The sequence below is a fragment of the Mesoplodon mirus genome (genome assembly GCF_964341445.2).
Source record: "Mesoplodon mirus genome assembly, chromosome: 1".
NCBI classification, from domain to species: domain Eukaryota; kingdom Metazoa; phylum Chordata; class Mammalia; order Artiodactyla; family Ziphiidae; genus Mesoplodon; species Mesoplodon mirus.
Window position 1 is genome coordinate 70,288,248 of NC_138976.1, and position 15,657 is coordinate 70,303,904.

Below are 15,657 nucleotides of genomic sequence, written 5' to 3' on the forward strand. Positions count from 1 at the left end.
ATTGGTTAAGAGAAGCAGCTTCAATGCATTCCAAAAGACAATGAAGAAAATACTTTCCATGGAAGGAGACAGTTGGGTAGGCTGTTACATAAACTTGCGAATAGCAAAGGAATGAGTATAGTGTGTGGTGCCAGCCATGTTGGCTGGGGGGTGGGGGGTGGGGGGGTAGAGAGGAGAGTCAGCACTATTTCTGCATTTTGTCAGAAAGACAGCCTTTAGCCTGGGACAGCGTCTGCCATTCACACCAGTGCTGTCAGTCTGAGGTCTAATGTTCCTGAGCAAGAGGCAGTTTGGGGACAAGAGGCTGAAAGGAGCCAGTTAAGCAGGCTCAGTATCATACTTAGGCAACTTCATTATTTCCTAGAAACTGGTTGCATTTAGGAATGAAGCCCATGGTTTTTACAGTATGAAAACGAGAAGAGTCTCTAAAAAGAAACAGGTGCCATGCAACAACCACTCAGACATTTTCAGATGAAATTCAGTCAGGTTACACACTGGCTCTTTAAAATAGTGTCCAAACCTGGTTTTCAAAGAGCAAAAGGATGTAATACAAAAATACTGGAGTAAATAATCAAACAACATAGTGAAGCAGAAAAAGTAGTGGAAAGTAACACAGCCTTGAGCTTAAATTCTAAATCTGCTCCTGACTACCATCAGTGACTTAGGATGAGTAACTCTCTTATCTCCAGTAAAATGGAGATGATAGCATTTACCTCACAGGGTGTGCGAGTAGTAAGTTGGTATGAAAAATACCAACGGTACTCAATTCTTTTTGGACACAGAATGAACATATACAGGAACTGTTGCTATCCCTGCTCCAAAGACATGGATATGCCAGTGAAATACTTCTCTTCCCCCCATTAAAAAAACACACATAGGTTCTCAAGGAAGAAAAGGAAATCTCCACTTGGCAGAAATGAAGAGGGAACCCAAAGGACCTGACACTACGAGGCCCGTGGAGGCGGCTGGACTGGATATGTGTCTGACGAATTGGGATTCCAAAGATGCCAGGGAACAGATGTTAGGAATCGAGGCTGCAGTTATAATGTATAGTAGGAATGGGTTATGCTTAGAATCGGGAAAGTTCTTTTCCAATACCAGGACTGAAAAACTGGTATTTCTAGCTCAGGGTCACAGCAGGAAAACAAGCTTTCCCTCCCAGGCCACGGGTGGAAACAAAGTCACTAACAAGTATCTTTGCTACATGTGAATGCAGAAGCCAAATTCATACTAGTTGCATCGTGAAAGAGTCCCATTCAACAAAATTAACTGGTTCAGTTAAAAAGTGGGCTAGGGGCTTCCCTGGTGGCGCAGTGGTTGAGAGTCCGCCTGCCGATGCAGGGGACGCGGGTTCGTGCCCCTGTCCGGGAGGATCCCACATGCCGCGGAGCGGCTGGGCCCGTGAGCCATGGCCGCTGGGCCTGCGCGTCCAGAGCCTGTGCTCCGCAACGGGAGAGGCCACAACAGTGAGAGGCCCGCGTAATGCAAAAAAAAAAAAAAAAAAAAAAAAAAAAAAAAAGTGGGCTAGACTCAAAGAGAAAATTCAGTGAATTGGAAGATATAAGGAATCACTTAGACCACAGCAGAGTGGGTAAAGAGATGAAAGATGTAACAGATACTAAGGTATGGAGGGTAGACTGCTGCAAACGTCTAGGAGGTCAAGAGGAGATAGAAAAAAATGGAACAATTATTTTTAAAAGAAAAATTTTGAATTCCAGAACTGCATTTTCAATTTAAAGGAGTACAATGTATCCCAAAGCAAAGCAAACAGCAATTAATCCACACCTAGACAGATTTTAGTGAAACTCCAAAGTTATTGGGGGGGAAAAACATATATCCTTCAAACAAATAATCAAAATGACATCCAACTTTTTTCAGCAATAAAAGATGCCAGTACACAATGGAATACCTACAGGAAGAATAACTAGCAACCTAGAATTCTAAACCCAGCCAATTTATCTTTCTAAAATCAGTGTGAAAAAAAACATTTTCAGACCCACAAAGACTGAGAAAATTTACTGTTCATAGACTTTCACTGAAAAGTCTACAGTAAAAAAAATCTTGAAGTATTCAACAAGAAACAGTGAGTAAACAGACAAAACTTGTCAACTAAAACAGCAAGTCATATTTAAAGTAACTTGAGTTTTAAAAAATAAGTTATAACGAATACTAAACATTAATAGGTCAGAAAAGGTAATCTGAAGGGAAACAAAAATATATTTGTTTTATTCAGAAAAAGACTGAGCTATTGACCATTTTATAAATATCAATCATATCAATATGCTCTAAAGTGTAGGTAAGTTGAAAGGTTAAGGATGATCACAAAATGATAGAAACATTACCTTTCAGTCCAGCATGTGTGTGTGGAAGGGGTGGGGCGGGGAGGATCAAATCCTCTTCAATTATGAGAATATGGAGGAAAGGTAAGAATTACTCCTGCCTCCTCCGTAACAGTAAACAAACTGCAATGATAGGAATAAACATTCCAGTATAACACACATAAAGAGACTAAGTTTACCTATTAAGAGAAGACTATCTTAAAGCATAAAGTTCAATGAAATAAAATTTGCAGATTTTAACATTTGAAATACTATATTTTGTTTATGAATACCTAAGTATAAACAGAAAAGGCAACACTGAACTCATAATTTCTTGGGGGGGGGAGGGGAATGGGCAGGGTGACTGATGAAAGTATGTCTGCTTTGTTTATAGTGTTTTACCCGTTTTTGAAAGGCTACTTGGAGGACTTTGAGTACCACACAAGATGGAGTAAATATATTTCATCTCATTCCTGCTGCTAAATATAACCAAAAACCCTGGACAAAATATATAAAGCAACTATCAAAAGGCTCTGAAAGGTGGAAAAAAGGTGGTAGCCTGGGTAGGCACTTTGGAACTTGAGGAATGACCTGAAAGTTTCCTGGGGTTTTTCTTTTGCCACCTTTTTACTTTCCTGATTTGGCTGCAAGAAAAACCTAAAACCTGAAAACATCAATGGGTACAGATGAAGAAAACAAAAAGCCTGCTCTCATAAGCCAAAGGATGGGAAAAGGGTTACCTGTATGAAAAAATCCATTTGATTATACCTGCCCCATTCCATGTGAACACCCATCCCCCTACTCACTAGATGTGGCCAAGACTGTAGGGAGGAGCCCTGTGGACCATCCCTGCCCTGTACTGAGTGACCAGCTACAAAGAGGCAGCATCTTAACCATCCCAACTAGAGGTTGAGGGAGGATTACAGAGAGAAAGAAGCTGGAGAAAGGGTTCCTTTAAATCTGTTAATGAAGTCTTGGGCAGACCCTCAAGCAGACCACGCATGAAACTGACCATAATCAACATGGCAAAGTGAACTATGGGTGGACTACTGCTGAGGTTTCAGATTGGTTTCTGGGTAGCATCCAAGTGGACATGGACCAGAATAGCAACGCAGAGGCTTTGAAAATTGACACTGAACCACAAAAGTGGGCCTGAACCCCGCTGAACCTAAACAGTTGGCCTTATAAAATAGAAGATTTAAATAGGAATAAGATTCTCATACTACTCAAAATGTCCAGAATCCAGCACAAAATTACTCATCATATAAACTTGAGTAAGAGATATGCGGAAGACCCAAACAAATTTTAGAACTGAAAAATACAATAACCAAAATAGAAAAAAATTACTGGATGGGCTCAGTAGCAGAATATAGATGGCAGAGGAAATTATCAGTGGACCTGAGATCACTAAGAATTAATCTAATCTTAACGATAGAGACTATAAAGTGAGTAAAAATGAACAGAATCTCAGAGACTTGTGGGACAACAACAAACGAACATTCATGGCATTAAAGTTCTGAAGGAGAGAAGAAAAAGTACAGGGCTGAAATCACATTTGAAGAAAAAATGGCTGCAAAGTTTCCAAATTTGACAGAAGATATAATCTAGACTCAAGAAGCTGAATGAAACCAAAACAAGACAGACCTAAAGAAACTCATGCTCAGCCACATCATAATTGAACTTCTGAAAATTAAAGACAAAAAAAAATCTTGAAAGAGGCTAGAGAAAAACACATTACCCATAGGGGAAGAACAATGTGAATAACAGGATTTTTTTTTTTTTTTGGCTGCATTGGATGTTCATTGCTGAGTGCAGGCTTTCTCTAGTTGCAGCGAACGGGGGCTACTCTTCGTTGCAGCGTGTGGGCTTCTCATTGAGGTGGCTTCTCTTGTTGCGGAGCATGGGCTCTAGGCATGTGGGCTTCCGTAGTTGTGGAACGCAGGCTCAGTAGTTGTGGCGCACGGGCTTAGCTGCTCTGCGGCATGTGGGATCTTCCCGGACCAAGGCTCGAACCGCTCTCTCCTGCATTGGCAGGTGGATTCTTAACCACTGTGCCACCAGGGAAGCCCAACAGGATACTTCTTAACAGAAAGCATGGAGGCTCAAGCCTTGACTAGGGGAGAATCCAGTTCCATACTCACCTCCTCTGGCTTCAGGATCTTACTGGCTGTTGGGTGGAGACATCAGTTTCTTGCCACATGAGCCTCTCTAGAAGGTAGCTCAAAACATGCCAGCTAGCTTCTCTCAGAATGAGCAAGAGAGGGTGCCCAAGTGGAAGCCACAGTATCTAACTTTGGAAGTGACATCCCATCACTTCTATTCACTACATTACATGAGTAGAATAAAAGCATTCCAGCCCACACTCACCGAGAGTAGATTACAACAGGGCATGAAGCCCAGGAGGTAGAGATCACTGGGGACCATCTTAGAGGTTGCCTGCCATGCCACCAACCAATTTATCAATAGCTTTGTCAATTAATTTGGATAGTAAAGAATTCAGTTTAAAAACAGTAGACGTTCTAGTGCCAAAGTATTAAAAAGATCAATTAAATTCAATTTCATGTCTACTGGTAGGCTGAGGAATTTAGGAATGCTATCAGTCAGGAAAGGCTGGGTCATGTGTTAGCAACTCAAAAACCTTATGCTCTTAAAATTTACTTCACACTCACGTTGCATGTACATCACAAATTGGCTGGGGACCCCACTCTGATAGAAAAGCTCTATTTAGATGTTACTGGTCTCCATGGAAGGGGAAAGAAAACTCTGGAGGGCAATGAAATGCTCTGCTTGGAAATGACACATAGCATTTGTTACAACTAACTGACCAACTGGTCACATGGCCCTGGCCAAGCACAAGGAGGTTGGGATGTATAATCCTAACACGTGCACTTGAGCCAGAAGTACCTGGTGAAAAGTACAAATGACTACTAGAGTCGTTCTGGTCACTAAATTTTCAACCCACTCTTGTCTCCTACAGAGACTACACACCCTCTCTGTCCAGAATGGTTATAATGAAAGAACAAAATGAAGTGTTAGTGAGATTGTGGCAACCTGAACTCTCATACACTGCTGGCAGTGTTAAACGGTACAAACTGCTTTAGAAATAGGTCTTCATTCTTCCTGAATAAATATTAATGTAATTGATGGGTTGTATGTTAAGCACATAATTAATTTTATACGAAATGTCAAACTATTTTCGAAAGACAAAGGTTCACAGCAGCTTGCCTTATAATAGCGAAATCCTGGAAACAACCTATACATCAGGAGGTGCATAGACAGATTGCAGGATACTCATATAATGGATTACTCAGCAATACATTCAAATTCTGGCAGTGTCCATTCTGTTTTGTCTGTTGCATTTTGTTTTCACAGTCATGTTTATTTCAAAGAATTTTAATCTCAAATTACTCTTTGCACAGCAGTTTGTTCTTACTCTATCAATACAATGCAATTTCATACTTGAGGATATAGTTGTAAAACTCTTATTCATTCATTTTTTTCAATACATCATTTGGTCGGCCTGCTTGGTCCCTCTAGCTGGCTCTTGATTCCTTGTGTCCAGTGACTGGTGTTTAATCTTTTTTTTTTTTTTCCCCCTGTGTAGTGTCTGATTAACCCCGGTTACTAAATATCAGTTCTTTCAGAGATTTAAAGTCTGATGTGGGGACTAGTCAGCACTAGTCAGTGGACAAGCAAGGATAACTCTTCTCACTGTGAGCTGGTGCTGAGTGGGCCACCAAGTTCAATTTCCTCAAATTAAGACAGACAAATCAGACATATAGGCAGTAATGAGCTCTATCTTCAGGGTGTCCTGAAGAAGAACGGGGAAAGGTTTTGTCGCTGGTGCGCAAAGAGAAATAGACAGTGGGAAGTCAGAGCAGATCCCCAGCTCTTATAAGTAGGATCTATACTGAGATCCAAAGCTTTAAGCTTTATATAGGGAGGGCTCCTTTATGTAAGCCAAACTGTCACAGCAGGGTTGTAAGACAGCTAAGGGTGTTTTTGATTGTCAGCTTCCAAAAGATTACCTAATACCCTTAAACATACTAGCATGCACATATTTGTTGAATGAACCGTATTATTTAGAAGTGAGTTCTAAAACTAGAGGATCTGCCTACTCTAACTAGAAAAAAGAAAACTCCTACCCTTATGAAAGTGGCTGAGTGCTCAGCAATCAGTATAACTTACTAAATGTAATAGAATCCAGTAAACCCCTCAGTTTTCAAACTTAAGCCCAAGAGACAACGAGACATTATTGTACCACCCTCCTGAAGGATGACCACACCACTTATGAGGACATCTTGCCGCCCTCCATCCCCGCCACCCAATTCAAGCCTGAATTTGGTCAGTCTTGAATTCTACCTACCAACTTATAGAAAATAAAGAGAAGCAGGTTAAACTATACCACATGGTTATAACTGGCAAAATCTATTCTGTTTGAAAGGCTCCAGAACATTTCAAAATGCAAACTGTAAAAGGCAAAGGAAAAAAAAAAAGATTAAGGGGATATACACATATTAAAGATACTTACGAGATAGCAATTAGTAACAATGTAAAGTCCTTATTTGGATCCTGATTCAAACAAACTTAAATATCCATGTATGACATTTGAGACAATGGAAATTTGAACAAATATTTACTAGAATTGATGATATAATTAGTTAAAAAAATTTTTTACACGTGTGACAACATATTGTGGTTATGCTTTCTGAAAGTCTGTATCTTCTAGATACAAACTGAAATATTTATGTAAAAAAACTTGAAGTCTTTAGAAAAAAGTTTAAGAGTAATATAAAATTGCTTAGCTTTGGGACATTCTTGACACTTCTGAACATGTTAAGCTGTAATCAGCTTTTTTTCATAATCTATCATTTTATAGCAAAGTTAAAACAACATATAGCATAAATGTGGGAATCCCTTATTTCCCTAAAAAGTGGTAGAACAAATTCAAGTAGCTGAAACTGGAAGGTATTCCCCACCCTTCATGCAGCGATATGGCCAATGCCAGAGGAAATAAAATACTAGATGATGCAATTTAATGATTCATTTTCAATCTAATTTAAATTTGATCCTTCAAAATAAAAATGATTCTAATGTTTAAAACTAGCCCTAAGTGACAGTAGCTCCAATCACGGTGCTGTGTTTCCCAGAGCTGATTTTGAGCTTAACTGAATGCAGGAAAAGCACTGAAACCAGTCTGGCTTATATTCAAATGTGAGAGTCTACATAGCCCAGAAGTAGATTGCCAGATCTGGACTCAGATAGCCTGTTTACAGCACAGCTCTGGCACTTCCTTGCCCTATGAACTTTGGCCAGTTTCTTAACCTTTCTGTGCCTTTGATAGTCATCCATAAGAAGAGGATAAGAAATCCTGCCTATTAGGACTGTCAGTAGAATTAAATAAATACACATGAACAAATGCAAAGCAAATATTCAGTAAATATTGGCTATATTTATGGCTCTGAATTCAGGGGTAGGAAAACTGATTCGATAATATTAAAAGTTTTATGAAAATTTAGTTTCAGAAATTAGAACTGTTTTAGAATATTCTCAGGTTTGTGAAATAAGTAGCACTGATTATGCTTAAATTGAACATAAGACTTGGTTGTTATAGATAAAAGAATAGTCACTAGGTTCTTAATTTGAAACATTTTCCCCATTCAGTTAAAAAAAACCCAAAAGATCAAACCCAGGGTGAAATCTGTCCCTTAGTGCTTAAGATTTCATACTAGTTCTCAATACCAAAAATTAAGAGTAAAAAATTGTGCAAAATGTTTCAGTAAAAACACACAATGAAATACTCTGGAAATGACTGATTCTTAAAAACACCTACAAATATAAGCCAGACAAATGTAAAAAAGTGAAACAAGATGAACTATTTTTCTGGTCATAAAATATTTATTAAGGTATATTTTAGGGAATATAGTGAATATAAAATTTAGGATCACAATATGAAGCAATTTCAATCCTCTCAAAAAGTCAGCCCAGTCCTCAATGCTCTGCAGATGTAAAACCACTGGTGAGACTCACTAAAAGCAGTTTGACTAGTACAGAAGAGGCTTTTCACATGAACATTTACAACTAGATCATCTGAATACCTCTTTTAAGTGCAAAACCACACCACATTACACTAATGCAGCAACAATGCATTCATATTGTTTTCATTAGTAGTCAGCTTGCATAAAACACCAGAAAAAAAGCACAATGGAGCTCACAAAATTGGCTAAAAAAATGAACCTGTCCTGCAAAACACACACTGTAATGGAAGAAGACATTAAAAATGTATTATGCACACTACAGAAGCTGCGTTCATTCCAACAATCTCAAGTGTCACTTTCTTTTCTGAAAATCAAATTACATGAACCAGGCACAACTAATATTTGGGAGGCAGTGTGTAGCTAAAATTTCATTTAACTAATTATTCAATGATTTAAAAAATCCCCATAAATCTTTTCTGTCCTGAGGTAGTTGCAAAATAAATCATAACTTGGATATCAACTAGAGCTGAGGCTTTGACTTTTTACTCATTAAAACTAGTTGTTAAACTGACAAGAACTACCTTTTGATATTTAAAAGACAGTTGAGAAATGGGCCTCTTACTACACACACAAGATGATGGCTACGTAGGAAAGAGGAGTAGCTGCTTCAGAACGTGAGAGATATGGTCCACCATTGCTTCCACCCCCCCCCACCCCAACCATTTTAGATTCTTTATTGTCCAAAAAGCCACGGGGAGCAACACAGTAGAAGTAGACAAATCATCGTCCTTTGCTGTAGCCAGGGAAGAAAAGGTCAAGTAGAGTCTGCAGAACCTCATTGGGAATCATGATGTAATTCTGGCCAAGATCGTGCCGGCAAGCAGGGCAGGAGAACACTTGAGCCTTAAAGGAGCGCTGTAAGCAATCCTAAGGCAAAACCAAAACCAAAATGAAACAAAATAAAAAAACACCTAATTTCATCTGAGGGTAAAGCATATAGAAAGTACTCAACAACTTAGGCTTTTAAACAGAACTAGAAACTTACTGTTTGGCAACAAGAGAAACATAAAACATGAACAACTGTCAAGGCCTGAATCTGCACTATGAAAATTAACCTACAGATGTGGCTTTAGTTCCACCTCTAACACATACTGTGAGACTTCAGGTAAATGACCACTTTTGTATACATTAATTTCCTCATCCAGTAAAAATGAATGTTAGAATTCTGCATGTTTCCACTAGCCTCACCTTCTAGGTTGGATTTTAATCCTGATCTTTCCTGATAGAGCACAAAAGAAAAACAACTCAGGAATCCCCTGCTTAAAACTAAATTATGTATCTATTTTATGAAGTCAATGTATAATGTGCTTTCCAAAAATATATTTAGCTCTACTTAACTGACTCAAGGTCACATACAAACACTTATGTGGAAGGTCGGTTTCCATTTTACAAAAGAAACTAAGTTCAGAAGTTAGGTCAGGGCACATAACCACCAGTCAGTAGAACAAGATTCCAACCTTGGTTTGACTGAAATTCCAATGCCTTTTACACCACACTGATAAGACAATATTCAACTCCTCTGGGCATGCTGCCAGACTGAATCTGTTCTAGGTTCCCTCAAGTACACGAAATTATTTCAGTTTGCACTATAATATATGAAACATACATAAGCTGTAACAGAAAATAGCAACAACACATTACTTTCTTCTCTATTTCAACCCCTCCTCAATAATTTCAAACATGATAGAATGTTGAGACTATACAGATTTGAATTACTATAGAATTAAAACATGGATTCGCCACCAAGATGTAATTAAGTGCTTCCTAACCAGCAAGGTTCCTTATCTATTCTGCTTCATGAAAAAAATGCTTGTTCGCGTGCTGAAAAGAGGTTTGGAGGTTAGTGTGCCTTCTGGCCTAACAAGGGAAAATGAGAAAGGAGTTCTACTTACTTTACAGACATTGTGGAGGCAATCTGTTGTCACAGGCTGGTAAACTAGCTCCTGGCAGCAGACACACATAAAAGATTGTTCCAATTTTTTCAGAAAATTCTAGAATGGTACCCAAGGAGAAGAAAAAAAGGTTAGCATTTCATAATATATTAAAAGAATTCCAAATAATTGGGCAAAAAAGTGTCAATCCCATTTAGTATGTTTTCTATTAAGAAAAAAATCAAGTAGTGATTGTAACTACAAGCAAATGTGTAATAGGAAACTGCAGAAATCCCATCCATAAGATAAACACATTAGTTTTTAAATCTTAGGATTGAGTTGCAAAGGTTGCAAAGTCAGGACATATGGCTTTAAAAAGTAAACTTCATATTCCAGAGATTACTATTTTTCACTTAAAAAAATCATGAACAGCCTGTCTCAGGTCATTACATACAGATCTATTTTCAAAAAGCTCCATGGTATTCTAATATATCTATATATATTCAATCTTTTTCTCTTACAAAACTTTAATACTTATTTTTTATGCTAAAAAAGATAAAAGCACTTGGCAATAATACTCTAGTATTTAAGACCCCAAAGAATCAACGTATTTATTTACCTAGAATAATTTTCTGTGATATTTTGCCCCAATCCCCAATCCCATATTTTCCTGGTGCTACTGTTTACTCAAATTGGGACTAAATTACAGAAGGTCGAGCTTTATAAAGCAAACATGATCAGATGGGTAGTCTATAATCTTCAAAAGCCATTACTGGGTTCCATCTTATCCAAGCTGTTTGTTTAACCTAGAAGGAAAAGTAGTTTTTTGAATAGTCACCAGGATAATCCTCCACTCAGTTATTTTTTGGTAGTAGGGGAGTATATTTTATGTTTGTTCTTTATGTTAATAAAAAAAAGTAGAATCTACAGGAATTTCAAGTAAAAAAAAAAAACCAAAGATTCCATTTCATAGTTATGTCTTGATAATAACTTATTTTTAAGCATGGATTATAAAGCTCAAGTGAATTATCAATGAAGTGTTATTCAACACACTAGAAGAATATACCAGTTGGGGGAGATGCGCAAAAAACTTAACTTTAATACCAGGTACCTTCTCTCTGACAAACTACTTTGTTAATGACTGATATTTCCCTAGTACCTCCACAGTGCCTGTAATATGAGCATATTTAGTATCAACATTTTGAGTTCCTACAATGTGCCAGGCACTCATCTACATAGCAGTAATAAAAAGGCCAAGTCTCTGCTCTCATGGAACTTTATAGTCCTTTAGGAGAGCAGATTTTTAAAAACAACTTCAGATAGTAGTATCTGAGGAAACAAGGCAAATTAAAGCAACAGAGTAAGGAGGGTCTATTTTAGAAAGGATAGCCAGGGAAGGCCTCTCTGAGGAGTGTAGTATTTTGCAGAGACTTACAAGATATGAAGGAATGAGCCACATGAAGATACAGAGAGGAGAATTCTAGTCAGAGAGATAGTATAAAGGCCTAGGAACAGGAACAGGTTGAGTGTGTTTAAATAGCACAGATGTCACTGTGGCTAAAGCAGTTTGGGCCTGAGAGAGCAGCAAGAGAAGAATTCAGAGGTAGGTAGGGATGGATGCCAGATCATATAGGGCCTTGGGAAGGTGTCTGGATATAAGCATACATATGTAATATATGCATTTATTTAAAAGTCACTGCTGGCCAAAACCTGATTTTTCTGGCTTACTAAATGTGTTCCTGGTTTATCTGAAAAGAATGGGCATGAAACCTACGCAGGGCAATAGTACATAAATGTTCAGAGTAACCACTAGCAGCAAGGTCACAGTCACCTGACCTAGGTATAGGTGTGTAAGATCCTGCCAACAGGGGCAGGATTTTTATTGTTTTTGTTTGTTTGAGAACTGTCGGTTGGTGACTTTCACATAAAAGTTACATTGAAGGAAGAGGTTGAAAAGTATACTTGATTTGCACATACCTACCAAGTCTTGCAGGATTTGACCACTTCAATAATTTGTTAAAATTGATAAACAGGATATATGAAAAGCCTCAGATTGAAGCCTAATACACATGTCCAACCCAGACAACAGACGCGCAAAAGAGAACTTCCATGTGCACTCAGGTGGCATTATCCTTCACCTGTATCTGCTACTTTGTCTTCTGCCCACTCACAGCTGGAACTCACCTGAGTTATCACTAACCAGCTGTATCCTCTCCAACCAGAAAATAATCAGACCATGACCAACAACTGCTTGCTGTTTCTTACTTGCTCTCAGTGAAAAAGAATCTGATGTACCAGAGTCAGACTCTCCATATGCCTGGTTCTCTTGGCTAAAAAGCAAGTAACACTTCTCACAGAGCTAACTCACTTTTCTCTGTCCTCTAAACATGTGAGTCTCATTCTACCCAAGGACAACCCAAAATATCACATTTATAGACGAAACAAAGAAAAAAAAACCCTCTAGTATCAATCCAAAGGGTATCTGATAAACCTCATTCTTTCTAAGTCTACAAACTGTATCAGGAAGATGTTTCCATAATGATGACTATTTGTCAAACAAAAAGCAACACAAAAACTATGAGAGTTCCCTCTAAATCCACATAAAAGGGGCATATAGATATGCATTAACACCATTTCAGACACAAGAAGTTCTGGCCAATGTACTCAGAAGAATGAAGAAAACATTGGAAGGGAGAAATTACTCAAAAATGGCAAAGTGAAATTTCAAGAGAGGATACTAGACCTCACCCACAAAACAGCAGCTTTTCTTTTTGAAGGAAAGAAAGCAGAAGAGTACCGATATTACACATGACAAGGGGCTAATATCTAAGAAAACGGAAGAATCAAATTTATAAGCAAAATGAGACAATAAGAGCAGTGAGCAAAGAATGAACAGACAATTTACATTTGAAACCCCTACCTTTTGGGATTTGATAAGAAAGCTTCATTGCAAAACACAGCTTAACACAAAACCCAGACGTCAGTTAACCTTAAAATTCCTTTTCACTTTAAAATTTTATCATTACCAAAAAAAAAAAATGGAAAAAAAATCCAAAACATAAGAAATACTTAAATACACACTGGTTTATTTTACTCCTAGGTTGAACGTGTGGGCATTGAAAATTATGCTGAATTGCTTAAGACTTGTTCTATCAGGTAACTTTGAGCTATAACAAACCTTTCCTGATGAGTTTTAGATTAAATTGAATGTGTTCCACAACTGAAAATTCTTCCTATGAACAGCACCTCACCATAAATTATGAAGTTCAAGCACAGAAAGGTCAAAAAACCAATATCTAAGAGGACTAAAATCCATTTAAAAGCATCAAGTGCTGCCTCATTTCTGAAAGGTGGCCGTACTGGGTGAGAAGATTGGATAAAAGGATCAAGTTTTAACTGACTTGTGAAAATGATAATTCATAGGGAAAATATTTTTCATCATTTGTTAATATTAGAAACTTGTTAAAAAATATTTACATACTGGTCCTTCCCCAAGAGATGCAAGAACTTCATCCCATAGCTTCTGGTTTTGATGATCTTCTCTGATTAGATGTTGTTGTTGAGGGGTTAGTTGGAAAGCCTCAACTGCTTCTGCTGAATCTGATGCTTTCGGTACTTTGGAGGCACTTGGACAATCATCTAGATTTATTTAAAAATACATCAGCACACTACAAGTGGTTCTAAGCAGAACTATGAAACGAAAGAGTAAACTGGCACCAATTATGTTTAGCATGAAGATAACCAGGGTAGAGCAGCATTTAACTTTCCCATATAGTTTAGGATACTTTGTTTAGGCTCTGACACTATTAATATACACAAAAATCTCACCCCACCCCACCCCACCCAAAAAAAAACCTTTCAATTTTTAAAATTTCTTATGAGTTTTCAATTTACTCTCTTAATATTTCTCTTTATTAGAAACTATGCTATTCAGATTTATGTCCTGCAATCATTACCTACCATCTGTAGATGGCCTTTTTGAGGCTCCACTGGCCTTCTTTGACTGTCCTTTAGTAGTCTTCTTCCCTTCTTTATCTGAAGGGTAACCTACTGGATACTGACGAGGGAAAAAAGTACAATGTAGATTTAAGCTTCACAGAGAAGAGGGGCTCTAGATCCTTGTCAGAAATTTAAAAAGGGGAATGGGGAGGAATCTATACTTTCCCTAAATTGAAAAGATTTATATAAAGGACACAGACATTTAAAGAAACAGAATTCAAAGGACATAAGACTATTAAAAATCCCCAATTCAGTGTAAAACCATGTAGCTATGACTGTTAAAGATATTCCATTTTATAATGTGATGATCTTAGTTTCAGATCAAAAAGAAGAAAGAACTTTTTAGGAGTTGTGACTAGGGGGCTTAAAAAGTTTGAGGAAGAAAGGAAAGTAGAATTAGATATGAAGGTAAGTGAAGATCAACCAAAGAGCACAATAGATGATACTCATATAGTTGGGGTTACACTAAGTTATGGAGCCAATCTTAAAAACAAAAAACCCCATGAAGGGCCAAATTTCTATCTCCCCAAATTAAGAGGCAGGGGTGGGGTGGGGCGGGAGAGCTTTTAGAAGACCTAAAGCCACTAAATTACGGAATTCTTTATCAACCAAAAGGTTAGACTTTAAGGAATAAATAAATTCTACCTTATTACCCTTGTGTGTTATTGGCTATGCTTTCTTTTGGACATGCTTTGTGATAACACTCATATTTAAAAGCTCAATATGTTATACAGGCCTCATCGATGATATTAACTCATCATAGCTGAGTGGCTTATATGCTTCGTTCTGCTCAACTGTTTCAAATTTAACCTATCTAGAACACTGCTCTGCTGAACAGTAGACCTGAAAAAAAAATCCTTTGAAAATGGATTCAACAATAGGTTTTAAAAATATTTACTTAAAAAAGGAATTATTTTGGCAGTTATTTTAGCAGCTGATGGGTCTCATTTAAACAATTCTATGAGTTTAAAAAGAAAACAAAAACAGAAACAGACTTGCACTAGAAGAGACACACTCACCTGCCTGGGTGGTCAGACACTTGCCCATAGTTCAGCCCCTACACATGCAGTGTGGGCAGAGCCAGGGGAAATGACAAAGCTGGTAGTCTTTACGAGAAGCACAGCGATGGGGAATGATGGAGGATGAACTCAAACCATGCTCTGAAGTCAGTGTCAGGGACAAAGTCTAGGGTGTATAGGTAGTGGAGGGGAAATGTAGCCATACCATCCATTATGCACAAAAAACCAACAAAGTCTTATATGGGTTAACAGCTGAGCATGGGCAAAGGGAAAAAAAAAAGGCAAAGCACTAAAGGTGGTGACAGGACAAGGAAGCAGCTTTGAGGGGGAAGAGAGAAAAGGGGTGAGGAAAAGTGAGAAGGGTAGAAAGCAGACCACTCTTATAAGCCACCTCCCCCCTTCCCCTACCAGA

The 15,657-nt window shown here is 38.0% G+C and overlaps 1 protein-coding gene across 1 annotated transcript in view; it reads right to left on the minus strand.

Annotated features, from left to right (window-relative positions):
* Positions 1-8,194: 8,194 nt before the first annotated feature.
* UHRF2 (ubiquitin like with PHD and ring finger domains 2) overlaps positions 8,195-15,657 on the minus strand; it is a 74,501-nt gene continuing 67,038 nt past the window's right edge. Inside the window, exons 13-16 of the mRNA XM_082625886.1 lie at positions 14,188-14,284; positions 13,709-13,866; positions 10,249-10,347; positions 8,195-9,223 (exon numbers count right to left, since the gene is read on the minus strand). Of these exons, the coding sequence (XP_082482012.1) occupies positions 9,077-9,223; positions 10,249-10,347; positions 13,709-13,866; positions 14,188-14,284 (501 nt within the window). The 3' untranslated portion in view covers positions 8,195-9,076. The remainder of the gene's footprint in view (positions 9,224-10,248; positions 10,348-13,708; positions 13,867-14,187; positions 14,285-15,657) is intronic.